Source organism: Buceros rhinoceros, unplaced genomic scaffold (assembly GCF_000710305.1).
Source record: "Buceros rhinoceros silvestris isolate BGI_N320 unplaced genomic scaffold, ASM71030v1 scaffold491, whole genome shotgun sequence".
Lineage (NCBI taxonomy): Eukaryota > Metazoa > Chordata > Aves > Bucerotiformes > Bucerotidae > Buceros > Buceros rhinoceros.
In genome coordinates, this window is record NW_010395717.1 from 11,619 (window position 1) to 31,646 (window position 20,028).

At 40.7% G+C, this 20,028-nt stretch overlaps 1 protein-coding gene across 1 annotated transcript in view; it reads left to right on the top strand.

Moving 5' to 3' along the window:
- Window positions 1–3,511: 3,511 nt before the first annotated feature.
- The window catches only part of LOC104501757 (transient receptor potential cation channel subfamily V member 6-like), a 22,416-nt gene continuing 5,899 nt past the window's right edge, over window positions 3,512–20,028 (top strand). The window contains exons 1-8 of the mRNA XM_010145624.1: window positions 3,512–3,642; window positions 12,424–12,521; window positions 13,054–13,176; window positions 14,111–14,251; window positions 14,799–14,897; window positions 15,094–15,269; window positions 16,149–16,295; window positions 19,475–19,687. Coding sequence (XP_010143926.1) covers window positions 3,512–3,642; window positions 12,424–12,521; window positions 13,054–13,176; window positions 14,111–14,251; window positions 14,799–14,897; window positions 15,094–15,269; window positions 16,149–16,295; window positions 19,475–19,687 — 1,128 coding nt within the window. The remainder of the gene's footprint in view (window positions 3,643–12,423; window positions 12,522–13,053; window positions 13,177–14,110; window positions 14,252–14,798; window positions 14,898–15,093; window positions 15,270–16,148; window positions 16,296–19,474; window positions 19,688–20,028) is intronic.

Sequence of the window (20,028 nt, forward strand, 5' to 3'; positions counted from 1 at the left end):
ATGCCTTTTATCTTCTCGATTTCCTGCTAATCACAGTTCACATTCTCATGGAATCTGTGAAAGATTAGGATTACACTTATATCTTTGTAGTAACTATAAAATATCACCCAGCTCTTGCCATTTTTCTCCCTCTAAAGAAACAGTAAGAGAAAAACAGAGAAAGAGAAAGAAGAACATATACTCCCACCCCAATTTGTCACCAGATAAGCGCATTGGATTCAATCCTACATACCTTTAGCACTCAAAATTTCCAGGAAGGCTAACAGGAGTTTTGTGAGAACATGGAATGTAAGGGTCAGGGCCATTCAGGAGGAAAGGAATCCATGCCACGTACTGTGCAAATTATGTCTGTCTCTACATCAGCTCTGAAGTTGCTTTTATAACAGGCCAGGTAATAGTCATTTTAATTTATGTTTGAAAGAAAAAAGAAACTGAAGAGATGGTGGGGCTGAAGAGAAAACTGGAGACGTATGTAGAAGATTTTCCTGTAGTCTTTTTCTCTCATTTTTCTGTAATAATTTTGCCTTTTCAGGCATGTTGCTGGCCACCAAAAGTCAGTTAGTTCATACTCAGCTATTCATATATATGGGGGGTTTTTTGTTTTGTTTTGTTTTTTTAAAATCTAGGCTGACCTAAAAGAAATGCAATGCACTATAAATAGGTGTAGAGTAGTGTCTCTGGCAGGATCACAGTCCCCAGTGGCAAAAGTGGCTTCCTTGTTCCCTTGTATTTTTAGCAAGTGTGTAAAAATAGGAATCCCTTGGTTGTTGCTGAAGTACTTCCATGTATTGGCTTATTTACACAGTTTCTTTAGCTCTGCAAAGGGCAGGACATCCTGACTGCGCCATATCAATATTGATAGATCCCCTGAACCACGGGATGACTGAACTGCGCAGAACCAACATTGTCCTACCATCGCTAGTCTGCTCCTAATTTTGTGTTGTTAGACACTGTGATGTGAGGAACACATTTGGCCTCACGGACTATGGACAAAGGAGGGAAATGATGTGTAAGGAGATTTTGACATTGCCTGTCATATTTGTTAGTCAGGGCCAAGCTGGAATCAAGAAATTCCAGGAATCCAGTCAGTCAGAATCAGCCCAAGCCAGAAACCAGAGAGTCTGAGATGCACAGTGGAAAAAGGCATCACTGGCAGCCAGGATAAAGACTCTATTTGTGGTATGAGCCTGGAACAAGGAACAGGTGGAGCTGGAAGAATGCCAGCAGCTAAAGGTAGGCGCTGAGAATGAGGGCGAGGAGCCAGATTCACAGTGTGACTCGGGAGCCGTGGAAAGGGACACGGTGTCAGGTGTGTGGGAAACCACATACACCAACACTGTGCAGACTTACGGTCCACCCCTCGACTACTAGGCCTTATCAGGTCCTTAGTTTTTGAAAAACTGTTTACAGCATCCCGCTAGACTGAAAGCCCAGCAGTTCTTAAGAGGCACGGCCATGATCTGCTAAAGGGACTTTGGTCCATGCGATATTCTTACATATTTCACCCATCTTTCATCTCCGTATTCTACTACTTTCGAAAATCACCTCTACTTCCTATAAGAAAATACCCTTTTGCAGTGTTAGGACTTTATATCCATACAAGTGGGTAAAGGAAAACTATCAAGTCAGGTTTACTCCAATAGGAAGCTATGATGAGCCCCCCACGACAGTGTGGGGAGTCCAGCTGAGACACTGGTTAGCAGTTGTTTGAACTGACCTGCCTGCTGAAGCTCTTGCCTTCGTGGCTAGCCGCGAACTCTGTCCTCAACCTTCTGACTGACACTTCTTGTTCCTTAGAGCTGCTCTCTGGGTGGCAGTAGCACTGTTGCCCAGAAGAGGGAGGAATGTGTCACTGCGTGCTCGTCCTGCTAATACCAGACTTTTAAGGCTGTTACTCCTTGGAGAGAGAGTAGGAAGTGTTCTCTGCTTGGGGGAACAGCCAAGGAACAGAGAGATCGTGTTTGCCTATCACAGGCACTTGACACTTCAGTGTCTCAATATCTGTCTCAACTTTGAGTAGAGTTGCTTCCCTCCTTCAAGAATGACAGTAGGGATACGTTATTGATATCGTTACAAAAACCTGACTTTCTGCTCATCACATCTGCTGGTGTTACACTCAAACCTCTCGATGTAGCAAGTAATACATTTTTCTCATTATGACAGTTTATCTTGATGCTTCCTCCTCGAATGGGGCAACTCAGTAACTCAGTAAATCTTACATCTTAGGATATGATTCCTCAAGTTTGCCTTAAAGCACTGGGTTTTTTTCTGTGTGGTGATTTATGTTTTTACAGGATAGGATACATCATGAGTTGACAGAAGCTGGGATGTGAATCCTGGTTTGGTAAGCCTAAGTGACCTCTGTATAAACCAGGAGTTTCAAAGACGTGACTCAGCCCTATTGCGTTACACACTTTTCTCCCTTACCTATGGATTCTGCCTAGGCCCAGGCACCCGGAACAGAATTTTTTTCCACTACAGCAGGAGTAAGAATGATGGGACATTTCTGCTGATTCAAGGTGCAAAAATATTAAGACAAGTCTTTAGGAAAAGAAGGCCAAAAACTAGGAGCTTTTTTTTTCTTTTCTTTTTCCCTCCCACATAGCTTCCAGCTTCTTCACAAGAAGAAAGATGTCTCCTCTCTTCATTTTGATATTTCGCCTACTGCTCTGCAGACACCAGCCCCCCACCATGACCTTGATGATGATTTTATTAGTTTATTATTGATTTAGTTTTTATTAAATAGAAATTTTCATCCCTTTCCTAAATCAGCTTTTCTGAAAGAAATGTGAAGAAATAATGTGAGACTGCAGAACAACAAAGGAAACTGAAATAAGCAAAGTTTACACATTGATCTACATTAACTCTTCTTCCAACTTGTGAAGCAAAGAGATTTTGTTTGACACAGAGAAGGTGGAGTCTGTCATGATAATTTCTTTAATGGGATTTGCAGGCAGTTGGGGTGGGAGGTGTGTCCTCCTCTGGACTACCTTACCAGCGCGCAGTGTCTTTTAGGGCACACTCCCACATGTTCACACACCTAAAAGGTGTTTTGCCTGACTTGTTCAGCTCTCTATTTCAAAATTGCTTACATGTTGCTTCCCAGAGGAATTCCGAGATACATAAGGGGAATGATTACTTCTAAATTCTATACTTCAGAAACGAAATGCTAGAAGCCTGGGACATGGATGCTGTATGAATTCCTCGGTGTTGTACAGGGTCTTTGTGAGGGGTAGGCTGCTAGCGAGCTGCTTCTAAACCAGACACACCTTTGGGTTGGGCTATTTTGGAAACTAAGTACTTGATGAGGCTCAGGGTATGGTCTGCCAGGGACAAGTCCTTTTATTTTGTGTTTTGACATGTACTTTGATCAGCTGATGCAGCTGATGGACAGTGTCCTCTGTAAGTAACAGACGGGGTGGAGAAGCGGTGACCTGTAGTGAGCCTTCCCTGGCTAAGTGGTGATCGCTGGCTTTCAGGCAGCTAGGCAAGAAAGAAAAAGAGACGTGCTATGGGGGTACCTTTATTTGGGGATAGCAAGTCCTTCTATTTCCGGATCTGGAATGGACTAAGTCAGAAGTTGCAAGGAAAAAAATCCTGGGATAAACATCTGGATGAAATCTACCTTCTCCAGCAGAAAAGGTACAGTGCATTTCAGCCTTCCATCTTCCCTTTCTTCTGCTGCTCTCTCCCTGTAGTTGATTCTCACTCTTTTCCCTTAGGCTTCTCTGCCAGTAGATAAACTTTAAACAACCCTGGAGCACTTTTCTCTATCAGATTTCTTCTTTCAAGGTGGAATGCTTCTGGAGTTCCAATCTTATCTGCTTTCACAGGTGGGTTTACTAGGTTGGGATTGGATTACCCTGAGTGCGGGGCTTCAGTCACAAATAAATAATATATAATCTTGTCTTTCCTGCTTCATTGGGAAAGCTCACAAGAAAATGTGGGAGGGTCTGTTTGTTTGTTTTGTTTTGTTTTCATTATTATTAAGAGTGTTTATGATGTATATGCTGCAATCAGCTGCGATAATGGCTTTATTTTTTCAAGGATTCTGCTTTCTGTCTCTCTAAATGCTGCCCTTACTCTGGGATAGACTTAATGTTGTTCCACATTCTGGTGGTCAGTCAGTTCCAGGGTCAAACCGCTGTTTCTCACCCCCATGGGCTGGCTGTCAGCAGGCACAGTGATGCCTCTCCGACTTTACATTATCAAGAAGACTGCCCGGTCTTCATATGTAAATACTGAATCAAAGCTTCTTGTTATTGCTGCACAAGTTTGTTCCCTCGGCACACAGCAATGCAGCAGTATTCACAGAAATCCAACTGAATCCCTTTTTCATCTTCCCACATAATTTCTGCATGCACAAACACTGCAGTAATTAATTAACTAATTGCTTCCAGTCCTTTGTAAGGTTTGTTTTTACTTTTTTCACAAAACTCTGAACATCTCTGGGACGAAAAGGTGTCTGCTGGGGACAAAATCTACCCATCTATCTACACATATGTATCAATGTACACACACAGGTATGTATAAAAATAAGTAGGATAGTACCTTGAGAGGGACAAATGCACATGTCTGTCTTTAGGGAAGGAACTTCTGTATATGGTCATCTAAATTCTGACCAAATATCCTATTCTATTTTACTTTAGAGCAGTGGGACTGAAAATGGGAGTGACTGTGGGAACAACAGTGTCTCCATAAAATGCTGAAATGTTTATCTTTTTGTATGTTCACAGTAAGCATCACAGGTAACTGGAAAATAAGTTCTCGGCAGATTCTGTAATATCCAAATAAATGTGTGCAAAAGATAAGTCTAAATACATCAATATTTTTATAATTATAACATTATCTTCACACCTTTAAGTCATAGAGGTGTGGAAAGGACCTCTGGAGATCTCTATCTATCCTCCCACTTAAAGCTGGACTGTTGCCAGGAATAGATCACATTGCTTTGCCTTTGTCTAATTCAATCTTGAGAGCCTCCTAGGACAGAGATTCCACCGTATATTTAGGTTCCTGCTACAGTGTTGTAGTAACCTCCTAGTGAAAAAGGTTTTTTTCCAAATGTTCGACCTGAACCTCCAAAACCATCAGTTGGTGCCATAGCTCCTTGTTTTACCATCTGCTCTTACCAAGAAGGTTTTGGCCCCTTCCTTTTTGTTGCTCCCTTTCACACAGCCTTTGCTTGACAATCCTATTTAGTCATGTCCTGCAGGCTTAGGCATATCTTGTCTGTTGTCACTGATAGAGGAAAACATTAAAACCGCTGGGCATATAAACGCTTCATCATAAACTTACCTTAGATCACTATAGTGCAACCTCAGTGTTCCCAAAACCTAACATCTTTGTGCTTGTGTACGAAACTCTGTATTACAACACATATGGTGCGTATTGTATCATTGTCTGTGAAATCGGGTTTGCAAGGGGACACAATTGTTCCCTTCCATTTCAGCTCTATGCATTTCCACAGCTCTCAACTAACATAAATCATCCTTCTGCTATTTGGTCAAAAATTACATGTTGCATAACATGTAATTTCCTAAAGAGGGACAGGACCATTTCTGCCATGCGTTACTCTTCTCTTTCCTTTCCTTTCTTGTCCCCAGAGATGATCAGAGTTTGAGAGGAAAGAAAATTAACAATTTGCAGAGGACGGGATTTGGTTTTGTTGCTTTCATATTCTTAATTCTCTACAGATAGAAAAGCATATCAGGAAAACCTTTCGTGGTGACTTGTGAAACCTTTGCTTTTGTGGATAAACTGTTGTAAGCCAAAGGTCTTTTATTTCATACTGGCATTTTGTTGTGTGGAATTGTAGTGTTGTGGCTTCAGCTTGAGGAGTTCTTAGTGTCAATGGTGCTGGAACACATAGAGTAGTAAGTGGCAATGAAATTTTATTATTACTTTATTGAAAGCCGGTGATAAATATGTTATTATTTGACTAGTATGATCTGACTGCACACAGAAAGTCTGCAAGAGAAGAATAATGATTTTTACTGTCCTGCAACTGGTGGTGATAATACTTGAAAGCTAATTGTTTTGGTAGTTCTCACCTGCACTGGAATTGCTGTTCATTGTCTTTCTTCATGTGTAATAGTTCTTTGAATCTGATTGGCAGTTGATCTCAGCGTTATTCACAGTGAGGGATTTGTTGGGTTTAACCCTGCGCTGTATAACATTTCCCAAAGGGACATCCAAGTCCAGGAAATGTGATAGAACCTCCTGATCCTGAAGAGGACTCTGAGTTTATTTTGCCTTATTTTGCTGGTTTCTTTCTGTTTAAGGCTCTCCTTTTTAATCAGCTGTAGCTCATCGTGGAATTCCAGGGACAATGGTCACACCTCATACGTCCTTTCTAGAATTGTCTTTGGAAGTAAACTCTGGGATCTATATAGCCTGGTGCGTATGAACCTAAAACCCCAACACAGTTCATAATCATGGGGAAGAAGGAGATAAACAGTTATGAAAATTCAGGCCTGAGAGAGGTGAAGAAGAATCACATACCTGTCACAATCTAATAATCTTTCAGAAATTACGAGAGCCATTGTTTGACAGTTTTTGTTTTCAGTCTGCCTTTCAACATAGTAAATTCTAAGTAAACATAAACAAAATCTCCTTAGCATATAATTTTAGAAATTCCACCATATAAGAATTGCACTGATCCTAAAAAATAACTAGTAAGTAAAATAGAGAAAGTGAGTACGTGGATCCAGGAGAGTTATGTTGTATTTTTCTTTCTGCTATTGCCTCCCTCTATAACTTCCACTGATAAATAATCTATTTTCTATGTGTCTCTGTTCTCTCACAGCTGCTGCTTAGGGATTGGTGGTATCACTTGGCCTTCGTGGGATGATCTGAGCTTAATTATTCTAATGACAATAAAGCATTTAACTTGAGCAGTGCATTTTAAAAAAATTACCCAAACCAAAATCTTTTACCACATGAATTAACTATAGAAATCTGTGCTATGACAAATAATGCATTTGAGGTGCTTGGGACAATTTACATAACTTACAGAGTTATGGTCATTCCAAACACGTCACAATAGAAAGTTTATATCTCCTTTAGTTGCCAATTTTCTTTTTTTGATGGCTCTTTAGTCTCACAGACATATCAGCAAAGTGCTTTGCTTACACTGAAAAAAAATCTTTCTTAAGCAGGCAGTGAATGAGAGATGTCACCACAGTTTTACTATTAATTTATCTAAACAACATTGCTGAGTTTTCAGCGTGCAAATCAATGTAGGACTCTTGTGTCTTAAAGTCCGCAATGCCTGTCAGGATTAACTGGTTCCTTTGCTCCCAAAGGGCACAGCGAAATAGAGGCCAGCTCCCAGTTCCACCACTTCATCTGAGTCAGGTTTCAGTAATGGTTCTGAGCAGTCAAGATGCAAAGAAGAACCAGCCCCTTGGAAGCTCTGCCGCTGCGTGTAAAATAAAGTCAAAGGCAGCACGGGCAGCATTTCCGATCTTGTGCTGTTACAACTTCACCCGAACGGGAGTTTTGAGTCTAATAATGGGAAAAAAGCATCCTTAATTTCACAAGTGTAAAGGTCCTCCAGAACTCACATTTCCCCAACAATGCTCAGACATTCACACTTTGGACCCCAGTGCCTAAGATGTGGCTTAGGCTCATAGATCCAGGAAGCTATTTGCTGCCTTAGGCTTGGCTAGAAGTTTCTTCCTGAGGAAATAAAAAACTAGTGCCACCCCAAATTAAAAAGTTGTTAGAGAAAATTAATTAGACACAGGGTGTGGAATGCAAAACAATCTTGAATAAAACTGCAAGAAAAGCCTTATTGAAAAGGGTTGGAAATTTTGATACAGGATGAGGTCATGCTTCAGGGAACAAATTTGTTTTCTGACTAACTCGGTTATAATAAAGAATAACTAACATCTGCTAACTGTTAATCCATTTCTAGCATAAGATTATTCTAGGATGGTCTCAGATACAGAATTAGAAAAGGAGGTTGCCCTGGTGGAAGTGACAAAGCCAGATTTCTATTTCTTGGTGTGGTAGATAGGTAAATATCTGAAGGGATAAGACTTCCCTGTCGATTTCTTCTCTAGCAGCATCAGCGATCAGTAACCTGTTTAATTTATTTCCTATAAAGCTCTGTAAGCTGAAGGGGCTTCGACATAAATACACAAGATGTTCCAGTTCATTTGCTGAGTCTTGCTTTTGGTGCTGAAGAAATTTGCTCATCCCGTTTATTGTCCAAGCCCCCGTTCTCTGCCTCTGTTTCACTTTATGCTGTTACTTCCTAACTCATTCTGTAGCATCTTGTTAGATGGTTGCACGGATCCTCTTTCTGTCTGGTTAGCTTCCTCTGAGCATTCCTCTGCTCTCCTGAAGTCTTGCACACATTTACAAAAACATACTAGTAAAAGAAGGGGAGAAAAACAATCATCTCCTTTGGCAATTTCATGATGAAGTGTTGAGCATGGATATTCTGAGCAACACAACAGGGAAAGAAAAGAGAGCTGAGGTAATATCCTGCTGATGAATTTATATCACAATGAGAAAGAATTCGTTTAGACCCTCAGCAACTGACAAAGCTATGGGGATAAACCATGCAGCTAGCAGCAACCAAACTTAAACTAGAGCAAACAGTGAATGACTGGAGTAGTAGAATCTGAGAAGGGAAGCAAAGAAGACAAAGTGTTGCACCTCCGGTGAGCTCAGTCTTGAAAAAGAAGCTTCAGATTGGTTGTTGTCCAGACAGTTCACATATTTCACATATTTCCTTGTTTTAAGAATAACACTATAGATCCAAAAGCTTCTTTTTCTAACAGAGTTGAGACTTATGGACTTGTCCTTACATTCTTTATCTTTTCATAACTGTAATGAGCAGGACGCACTCCAAAAGAAGTGCTTGAGAAGCCGTAAATCCAACAGGGTACATATTACCAGCAGAAAGTGCTTGTGAAATACTTAACCATGTTTAAACCTTTTCCACATGACTCCCTCAATCAGAATCTGACCTACATTCTCTCTTCTCTTTGTTTCACAATGGATTTTGGCGTATTCCTGATTTTGCCCTGATCTGTATTGAAAAATAACTCACAGTTTCCTGAGCATATCATTGAATCATCTAGTAAGAAAACTGACTGATAGTAAAACATGATCACGGCTTACTAAGAGCCTCAACACAGCTACATTCCTTAGCTCAGGAGGAAGAACCCAGAAGCACTTTCAAGTGGACACCACCGTGGTTTTCACTGCCCTTTCATCAGGACTACTGGTTAACTATGCAGCTGTGCTTATCCTAAAACGACCCTATAAGGCAATATCAGTACTGCCTAGTGTTACAGACCTAACTTGGCTGGCTAAATTAGGAGTTTGGTGTCCCTTGACCCCAATAGCTGGTGAAGAGAATGATTTAGAACAGGGGCTTAACTTCAATGTGCTGAATTGTCTTCTCAAAGTGTCTAAGCAGGTCTCTGTTGAATTATTCTCTGAAAGCCACCCTCTCCACTCGGTGACATAGTGGTACTTCACGGAAACCGAGTATCTACTGTAGGCAGCTTTGTTGAGAGACTAAGTTACAGATTTTACCTGCTGCTCTGATACGCAGAAACTAGAGCTGTAAAATGTAAAATTCATGCTGTGTTTGCTGGGTCAGGATGGAAATTGGTTAAATATGAAGATAAAGAAATTAGAATGTTCTGAAGGTTCTAGACTCAGGTGACCGTTTTATTTTTCATATTAGTGAACTTGGCTCGCCTAGTATTTGACATTTATATGCTCAGCACATTGCTGTAATACATGAAAAATGAGTCGATAATGATAATGGTATGTTTTAAATGAGAGTAAAAGCATATGGTATAAATATGTAGGTATAAACCTTTGAGGTATCAGAGGCAGTGTGCCATGACATTTCCCAACACTTCTGGGTTTTTCACCAGCTTGCTGTTTGGCCTGGTTCTTTAAGCCCAGTTGGACGTTCCTACAATAAGGAGAAAGATTTGACAATTTTGCCCTAAATTACTGAAGGCTGAGTGTATTTACTCAGCCAAGTATATTTTCTAACAGTATATTATAGTTGTTATTAGGAGTCTCCCTCTTTGCAGTCTTGTAATTTCATTACTTGTTTACAAGGGCTTTGGAGAATTTTGTGAGAAAAGTATTGTGTTTGTGTCCTCCCACACCGCCTCTTGCCCAATCCTTCCTCCTCTCTGAGGTCATTTGAGGGATAAAGGCCTTCCCAGTAAAGCATCAACAGATTAATTGCAGCATTGTTCATACTGTTGAAACCACACCTCCTTCCCACTTCCTGCCTCTGAAACTTAGGTTCTCCAGGAACAGAGTCTTTCTCAGCCAAAATAATGGCAGAAGTGGCAAATTCGCTTCACTGACGTTGAATCTTACAACTTTCGCTCAGAGTGCCTCTTTATTTAGTTCATATTTATCTAATCTTAATGTTCTCATTATATCTTGTAATTAGCAACTAATGCAACTGATGCATGAATAAGCTAAAGAAGGAATACTTCTCAAAGCAGCAAGGCTATGAATTTGAAGGACGTAAAAATATCTCAGAATGGCTCCCTACTTTGCTCTGGATGGTTCTTTGTTTCTCTTCATTTCTCCTGGTTTTATTTCTCCCTTCTTTCAGCCTTTTTCTAGTCTACTCTTAGATAATGGGGTGCTATTGGTGACAGGAAATGCTCCTTTTACAGAATGATAAATACAATATTCAGTTATGGTTTTATTACTTACAACATTTATTCAGATTATTCCTATTTATCTGTGTAATTCTGATACTACTCTTTATTTTGCTTTGTCCTCAAGTTCTCTCGAGTGTCTCAGTATTTTTCTGCTACAAAGGTGTGCAGAAGCCATTTCAGGTGTGTTAAATCCAGAGATGAAGGTATATCACATAATATTTTTTCTTCAAAATTCTATTATTCATAAAAGAATGATTTAAAGCAAGAAATATGAATTTCTGCAAGCCATAAAACTTACGATGCCTGATTTCCTGTGGCTTTATTGTTAAATTGTCCTATACCTAATAACCACAAGTTCTGAGGAAACGTTTTGAGCAATGAGCCATTTATATTCTCTCTCTGATGTTATCACTTAATGCAAAACACGTATTTCTTCATATAGTATTTGCCCTATAAACTGTATCCCCCAAACCTTGTAACTAAGTAATGCCAGAATACAAGGAGGAAATCTGGGACATCACAAGGAGAAAGCATTGAATGTATCTCCAGGTATATGGTTTGAGTAATGCATTTGTCCCACATGCTTCGTGTGTGTGTGTGTATGTGTGTGAAACGAACATCCAAGCTATTGGAGGCTGTTTGACAGACTGGGGCTGGTAGGAATATGAAGCTGTCCATAAGAACCCACCTGAGCCTTCTCTTCTCAAGGCTGAACGGTCTCAGTTCTCTCAGCATCTCCGCCTACACAAGATCCTCTAGTCCCGTAATCATCTTTGCTGTCCTTTGCTGAACTCTCTCCAGTAGCTCCATATGTCTTTTGTACTGAGGATCCTAGAACGGGACACGGGACTTTAGGAATGGCCTTACCAGAGCTAATAGAGAGGGAGGATCACCTCCCTTGACTGCTGTTTGCATCGAAGGACCTTGCTGTAGTGAAGTTTGCTGACTGTACGTGTAAATACTTCATTAGGCCTAAAGGATCTACTGAAACAACCCAGACCCTCATGGAAGGCTCAAGGGCATTCTTCAGTTAGAAGTGAACTGTTCCATCTGGAATTTATTTGATGCCATAGTCTTTCCCAGGACAGGCATACATTTCAGTTCTCAACAATTTCCTCAATTTTCTCAGCAGAGAAAAAAATAGTATAGCTAAGCTTTCAAATTTTTTCTCACAAATATGTATGATAATGTTCTGTATTTCAGAACTAATTCTTTTAATTATACCATAGGAAGCATTGCTACAACACAGGGGGAATTAGCTTGTACTTTTTCTTTTCCATCCATTATAGGAATAATACAGGTAACAACCTCTTTTAATTTATGGTGCTGTGTAAAAAAGAAACGACTGGCTTTTTCTGGCTCTTAAGATAACTAATCTACTGACAGGAGGGGTGTCAAATGACCCATCATTCTCTGTGTTCTGTGCCTCAAAATCTAGCCTATATAAACCAGAATCATTCTGGTTATTCATGTCTCCTATCTGTCCCTCTGCTGACACTGTATGGTTAAGGGTTAAACATCAGAGAGTCAAGAGATGATGAACTACCTGGGGTTTTAGCACTGCACTCGTCTGCTTTAGCAGGTTCTTTTATTTTTCTTTGCATTCAAAAAATACCTCACATGGTAGGTGTGCCTTAACAATCTTCCAGTGAAAAAGCTGAAGATACATACTGTCTCAAACAAAGCTGATGTTAGCTACAGAGAGGCACCGTGTGTTGGACTGCACTCCTTATCGGCCACTTTTTCTTGACTACAGGATCTGGGAATCCCCACTCCTCCAGGCTGCCAAAGAGAACAACCTCCCAGCCATTAGGAAACTTCTCACTGATGGAACATGTGATATCTATCAGAGAGGTAACTCAGTTATCTGTGACAAATCATTTTCTGTGGAAGGCAACAGCCTGCTACAACAAGTAGAGTAGTAGTACGTTTGTTAGTTTGCTAAAACCTATGCATTAGCAGACTGAAACTACTTAACCTCAGCAGCTTTGCAACAAAGTCAGTTTTCTGACTTGGAGAGCTCATCAAACCCTGAAGGAATGGTGAAGATCACAGGTTTACAGCTTGAAAGAACCTTTTTCCTAGAGGGACTGAGGGAGGCAGTTTACTGTGAAAGGAGGCCATTGCGAGGGCTGCAGCTCATTCACTTCACGCCTGAGTCTGCTGTCACTTACGAACACTCTCTGTTCAGCTTTCAGATTTTGACAGAATGAAGGACAGAGACTGTTCCGTGGCTGTTACCGTGTTATATGACGAGGCGGCACCTGGCGGTACTCACGGGAGGACCGAGCGTTTCCATAATCCCCCCCCCAATAAATTCATTTCTGCATTTGTCCTCTATAATTGAATGCCTAGATGACTCACGTGCTCCTCCTCCTGTTTCTAGGTGCAGTGGGGGAGACCGCCCTTCATGTAGCTGCATTGTATGATAACACGGAGGCAGCAGTGATTCTGATGGAAGCAGCTCCCGAGCTTGTGAACGAGAGGATGACATCAGAGCTCTACGAAGGTAACATCCCAGGGCATGAGAATGGGCAGGATTCTCTGCAGAGGGAGAAATTACTACCTCTACATTTAGGAAAGTGGCTTATACCGTTCCTGGTTCGACATATGGCTAAACCGTTACATAGCAAAACCAACATAGACATGGCTCCTGACCATTTGTGGAAGGGGGAATTATGCTAAACCCAAGAAGAGATGTGCAAAACTGTGTAACCCGTAACCACAGGTGGGCCTGCTCGCTATGGTGAGGCTGCAAGGATGGGCACAGTTTGCTTTCTGGCATACCCATGTCTAGCAGAGGGGATACCTACCTGATCTCCTCTGGAAGGAGGATAAAACAGTTCCTCGGTTGACAAAGAATAGGGATTGGAAACAGATGAGGTTACTACCTTTGAGTTTAGACTCTGAGCCAGGCTTTTAAAGAATGGCTCTTACTGACTATACAGAAATGACAAACAGAATCTTGAAACCACTAAAATAATGATGGAGGTTTAAAAATTCTATCTAGTTTGAAGGACTAGAACAAGTCTTCTTTGGGACTTGGTCTTGACCTGGTCTTCATGTCCCATGAAGGAAAGCCTGGTCAGTCACACAGCTTTCAGTGTGCTGGAACAGAGTGGCATGTCTCATTTTCCACCAGAAAAAATCCAGAAAATGCATTCTGCTGGGTTTGGGGTTTGGTTTGTTTTCTTTTTCTTTTCCAGGCTGTAGAGTCAATTTTCATGAATTCATAAAAAGGTTTAAGTAGAATGGGACCCCTGGATAATCTGTGGTCCAACCTCCACACACACCAGGGATAAACTCAAATATAAATCATTTAGCCACTTTAAATGGAGTCCCAAAAAACTTAGGTTTCCCGTGACTGAAATGTGAACTGCAGGTTGCTGATCAGCCTGAAATTGCTTCCTTGGAAGGCAAGGTTTTATTTCTGTGTCTTACAGGGCAGACGGCTCTCCACATTGCAGCAGTGAACCAGAACATCACTTTGGTGGAGGCTTTACTCAAGAGAGGAGCAAATGCTTGCACAGCACGGGCCACTGGGCACTTCTTCAGACGCAGCTCCCAGAACCTCCTCTATTTTGGTACAGCCCCATCTTCTCTATCCTTGCTGCTGTGGGAGGGAACCAGCAGAGTGATGAGGCAACACAAGGGAGGCTTTCTTTACTCCCATCCAAACCAGATAAGCAAAGACTCCTGTCTCCAAGCGTCATCAGTGTCGCACCCTTTGGCTGTCAGTAAGACTCCATCTGAGTATGTAAATATACATAAATATATACGTCATACACATTTTATGTATTTGCATGTATACTAGAATATATATTACACAAAAATTGCAATTTAATTTCTTCCTAGAAGCATATTCTGCAACTGACAGCATATACTGTCAATCTTCTTATCAAGATAGTCTCCTGAAAAGAATACTTCTACCTTTTAGTGTTGTGTAGGGCAGGTCTTTTGTTCCCGTTGGAACAGGATGAGGAGTGGCACAGGAAATTCACACATTACCTAAGTAACTCTTCCTTTTATATCCTCTGGCTTCATAGCATGGATAGCTTCTCCTCAGCATGTGTCAACCTCTCCTGCCTTCTGGGATCTTAATACTGTTTCTCCCCATTCCTTTCATTGCAGGAGAGCATGTTCTATCATTTGCTGCTTGTGTGGGAAATGAGGAAATTGTACAGCTACTCATTGAATATGGATCTGACATTAGAGCTCAAGATTGTCTGGGTATGTGCTGTGGGGTCTAGTGAATTGTGTATGGTGGATCTAGACAGACTTCAGACCCTGTCATCTGTCATCCGCACACATTTTTCTTTCATTACAAATGGCTGTGGGATGAGGGATGTGACAAAATGAAAGTCTTCAGCCAATTGCACAGGGCTGGGCTAGTCCACATACTTTATCTGATCCGCTTCCTTCACAGGTAACACCGTTCTTCACATCCTGGTTCTCCAACCGAATAAGACATTTGCCTGCCGCATGTACAACCTGATACTTTCCTATGACAAGAACAAAGAGGGACCAGGATCACTTGAACTGATTCCTAACAACGAGGGGCTTACTCCATTCAAACTGGCTGGAGTTGAGGGCAACACTGTGGTGAGTGTGTGTGACACAGCCGCCTCCATACGAAAGAGAAAGGGAGAACTTAAAATGGCATCATGCGACCCAAGAGAGTTTGTGCATGTTCTTAGTGGGTAGCAGATACATACCAAGTCCCTTTTTTTTTTTTTAAATCAAAAGTCTCACGCAGGACCAGAAAACCCTTTATAAGAAATTTCTTTATCCTAATCAAGGAAACGAATACTTAAAAGAATAGATCTTTTGACCCAAATTTTGAAGAATTCGAGTTAAACAGATATTAACAGAAAGATCCATCCCATGTAATTTTTTGAAAGTCTGACTGAAATGATTGTCTTTGTTGCATAGATTTCATTACCCTAAACGAAACACATGGAACACTTCTTCAGGTATCCACAGACATTTATTCATAGTCAAGTGCTCAATATTTAGTGTAAACTCTCATCCTTCCCTGTAACAAAAAGACAAAGGTGGTTAGTGTTTCATCTGTAAATCCACAACAGACAGGATCATTTCCCTTGCCACACCTCTTTCCTGATAACTTGTAGAAGAGCATAAAGGGATTTTTTTTTCTAATCAACGTATAATACCATATAAATTCTATTGTCAAGATGTGTAACTGTGTCAAATAACTTTAGCAGTTTGATTAGAATTTAGAGTAAAAATCACTCATCCTTTATCTCAAGCATCAGCTAATAATCAAATGGGAATCAGAAAAAGTTCTTCCACATCTTAACCTGCTGTAATTATATCTGAGAGATATAACAACCACAACAATTACCAAAGTTGAGGAAAATACATTGTAATTCACAGTTTTTAACATCTTTATTTGTTCTCATTGCAAATACACTGGAAAGCTTCTGATATCCTTGACCCGCCCTGTTCTTTTCTCCTCAGATGTTTCAACACCTTATGCAGAAGCGGAAGCACAATCTCTGGTCCTTTGGCCCCTTGACCACTGTGCTTTACGATCTCACAGAAATTGACTCCTGGGCTGAAGACCAGTCCTTCCTCGAGCTCATTGTCTCAACCAAGAAGAGAGAGGTACTGTGTCTTCTGTGTGCAGACCACGGTGATTATAAAAGGAGAGAATGATGAGTTTGAAGGTTCAAGCCCTTTTATATTATCCACAGAGCAAGGACTTTGTACGATGTACATTAAATGCAGCAGCTTACTGATGATCTGGCTACATCTGATGCTTTATACGCAGTTTCTTCTGAGGTGTGAAACCTGCAGATGATTGATTGAAAGAACTCAGTATGAGCAAGCTACAGGAAATGACGTTGTGTGATTCAGTAAAGGGTTCTAGCTCTTTCACCAGACTCAAAGACAGCAGTAACAAGTTCATCTAGAGTAGCTCTAGAAGTAGTTTTCTGTGTTTGTGATGCTAATTAACTCTCACAGTGTCCCTGTGAGCCATGACGATGTTCAGAAATCCTAAACTGGAGTGCATTTTAAAACCGCTCATTGTTATTACTCCCTTCATTTAATGACATTGCCTGTCCAGGTTATGAATTGAAACAAAGTGAGCAACTATCTCTGCTGTAAGGCTCAAAAACTTGTAAAGGGATCACTGAGATAAAGCAGAATATAATGGCAAGCTTAGATCTCCTCAGACTTTCAAGGTACACTACCCTATCAGTTGTAATCACCTTCAATAATCCTAATAGGGCAGGAAATGAATCATAAGACACTTTAATCAGCACAACTCTACCCATCCTGTATTATTTCCAGCTATCGAAAATTTAGCCAAGTTTCTCTAACGCAAGTTTCAGATACTGGAGTGCTTTGCACAGTGTGGAGGAAATGTATGAAACCCTAGCTTCCTTTTATTTAAAATCTAATTTTCTGTATATGGTGATACATAGGGAAATTCAGGGGAAAGCAGTCTATGTCAGTAAACAGAATAACCTTAGAAATTGTCTGGAAGACTAAACTTTAATCCTAAAAGAAAGCAGAATATTGAGCCTCTGTCTTATCCCAAAACATACGGTGTACATGGATCCAAGATTCCTAATTTCAGAGGATAAGATGTTCCCAAAACCCGTGAGATACTATGATTTATTTATTTTCCAGAACGCTCTTAAATATGAGCAGTTGTAATTTTTCATGCATAACTAGCCATTCTTTTTTGCATTTTATATATGTTTGGGCCAAAATGATTGCCGTCTCCTCTCCTTGTTTGTGTCACCCCATCCTATCATACCCTTCCAGTCCAGTTTTGGACTAGAGGAGCATCTCTGGGCCCCAATCAGAAGCAGACTCTTCCTGTATTAAGGGGGATGCATATACAAATAGGTGCTAAGATATATTTTCTGAGCCTTACGTGGATAAAAAGTGGAAAAAAGAGAAGGGAACTAGGTTACAGGAAGATTATAGTAAGCTTCAAACTTGTTTCATCCCTTTGAAAATGAAATTTACTCTCCCATGCGGGGAATCCTAGAACACAGAAAGCAGAACACCCAAGGCTGTCTGGCTGGGATCATTATCTCTCATTTGATCCTTTAGGCTATTTCCTAGGCCATCCAGGAGTCCTGTTAGAGTCGTGTCCATTTACCAAAACGTACCTATTCCTTATCTGTCTTTTGCTGAATGAGGGAACAGGGCAATGTAGCAAGAGAAGGAAAACATCTGGAGCGCAGTAAGACTTTTCCCTTTAAGGTAACTCACTCACACCAGTTTGACTTACATCTGCTTCTTGACTATTGCAATGGTCACCTAAACATTACAACAGGAAGTAGGTCTAGAAGCATTTAATAGTGTGGCTTACATCTGCTTCTTGACCATTGCAATGGTCACCTAAACATTACAATAGGAAGTAGGTCTAGAAGCATTTAATAGTGTGGGGGTCAAATTCATAAGCAAGGTGTAAAGGACACCCCGTTTGTCCTACTTACGCTCTAAGTGTCAGTCTTCTAGCAGAAGCTGAAGGCTTGATATAGATGATTCAAATAACTATCACCCAGATAATACTGCAGAAATTTAAAATGTAATATTTTTACATAAGCCATGGAGCTTTAGACAAGTACTAATCTCTTTTGGAAAAAACGTTCCCATTTTCTTATCCTCAACCGCCTGATACAAAAGACTTGTATTGCTGTACTAAGGAATATTCTGTCAGCTTTAGTTTTACATTCCTACAAACAAAACCATTTGGAAGTTTACCAGACAGACAGATTTTCGTTGTTAGTTTTTTGGTTTACCCTCAAGACACCATCAGAACTGAGGGTAATCTCCAATCAATTGCATGTATTCCTTTGTTTCCCTTTTAGAGAAAAGGCCTTGTTGGCATTTTGTTATTCAGCTGATAACCTTGAAAAGGATTCTTAGAGAAGTCGGTTATTGCTCCTGTGAATCCTGCCCATGCTCTGCGAGAATGGCCAAATAAATGGAGGCCATGATAACCTGAGTCCGTATCGTCCATCTACTTTGAAAATAACGTTTGTCACTAGCTGTTGAAACCAATATTAACTTCCACGTATAAATGCAGAACTCCAATTTGGAGGAAAAAGCCTAAGTGAATTTTGCAAGGTTGCACAGAAATCTTTTTTCTGTACCTGAAAACAAAACACAAGTAATCTTATTTTCAATTCAAAGCATCTTGCACAGAGGAGAGTATGTCTGCTGCAGAGGGCACTGTGCTATCTCGTGTAACAATATATTCTTCAAAATTTATTCCAGTTACAGTAAAAGGCCATGCATTTAAGAAGTAGTTTTGTATGTGTTTGGGCTCACAGGATTTATAAACTTTCTGACACTGTATGTATCTTCTGTGCTGCAGAGAGCCTTGTAAAAGACAGAGGGATCTTTCATAAAGGATGCTATCAACTGTTAGTTGAACTAATACCTTTTGTTTTCAGTAACATCCTCACATATTTGCATCCATGAACCTAGATCACAGGTCTGTCTCGAGTGTTTATATGCACCCAGGCCTACACAGACAACAAATTTATTCCAGGGTCCGACATGTTTTTCTTGTCCTTCCCACTGGTACTCAATAGCTGTTCTATGCAAGACAAATTACTCTTCTTCAAAGCTTTTTACTGGCAAGCTGAGCATATCCAAATCCACTTGAGCATATCTTTTCTGCAAAATAGATTTAGCTTCGTAATGCTAAATAGAGTAGTGAGAGCAGTTTGTAAACACTCTCTCAGGAAACAGTTTGAATGACGCTTATGAAAAATGCCCTTACGGCAATTAATTCCTTCATTCTACCTTTTCAGGCACGCCAGATCTTGGACCTAACACCCGTGAAGGAGCTGGTGAGCCTGAAGTGGAATATGTATGGTCGTCCCTATTTCTGCTTCCTGGCTTTATTCTATATACTCTACATGGTCTGCTTCACCATGTGCTGCGTCTACCGACCTCTGAAACCCCGAACAGGCAACAAAACAAGCAGCAGAGACAATACAATCTATGTCCAGAAACTGCTGCAGGTACCGTGTCTGTAGGCGTCGGGGCCCCATAGGCAGCATTGGGCAATTCTCATCTAACCTACTTAACTGCAAAGGCTTTCCCAGTTCCCTGCTATGGCGGATCTCCTCCTCCTCCTCCTCCTCTGGCAGCTGACCTGTGTCAGTGAGGAACATGGGGTATGTTCTGTTCTCTGTTGCTGGGGCTGGGCTGCTTCCTGTAGCTTTTCAGGTCTAGTCATATTTATGACATTAACAGTGGTCCTTCCTTTCTCCCATCCTATTTTTAATTTCCTTTAACTCCCTTTAAAGTGTAATTTTAATTTCCATTCACATTTTTTTCTTCTTTTTTCTACCCCTTCGCT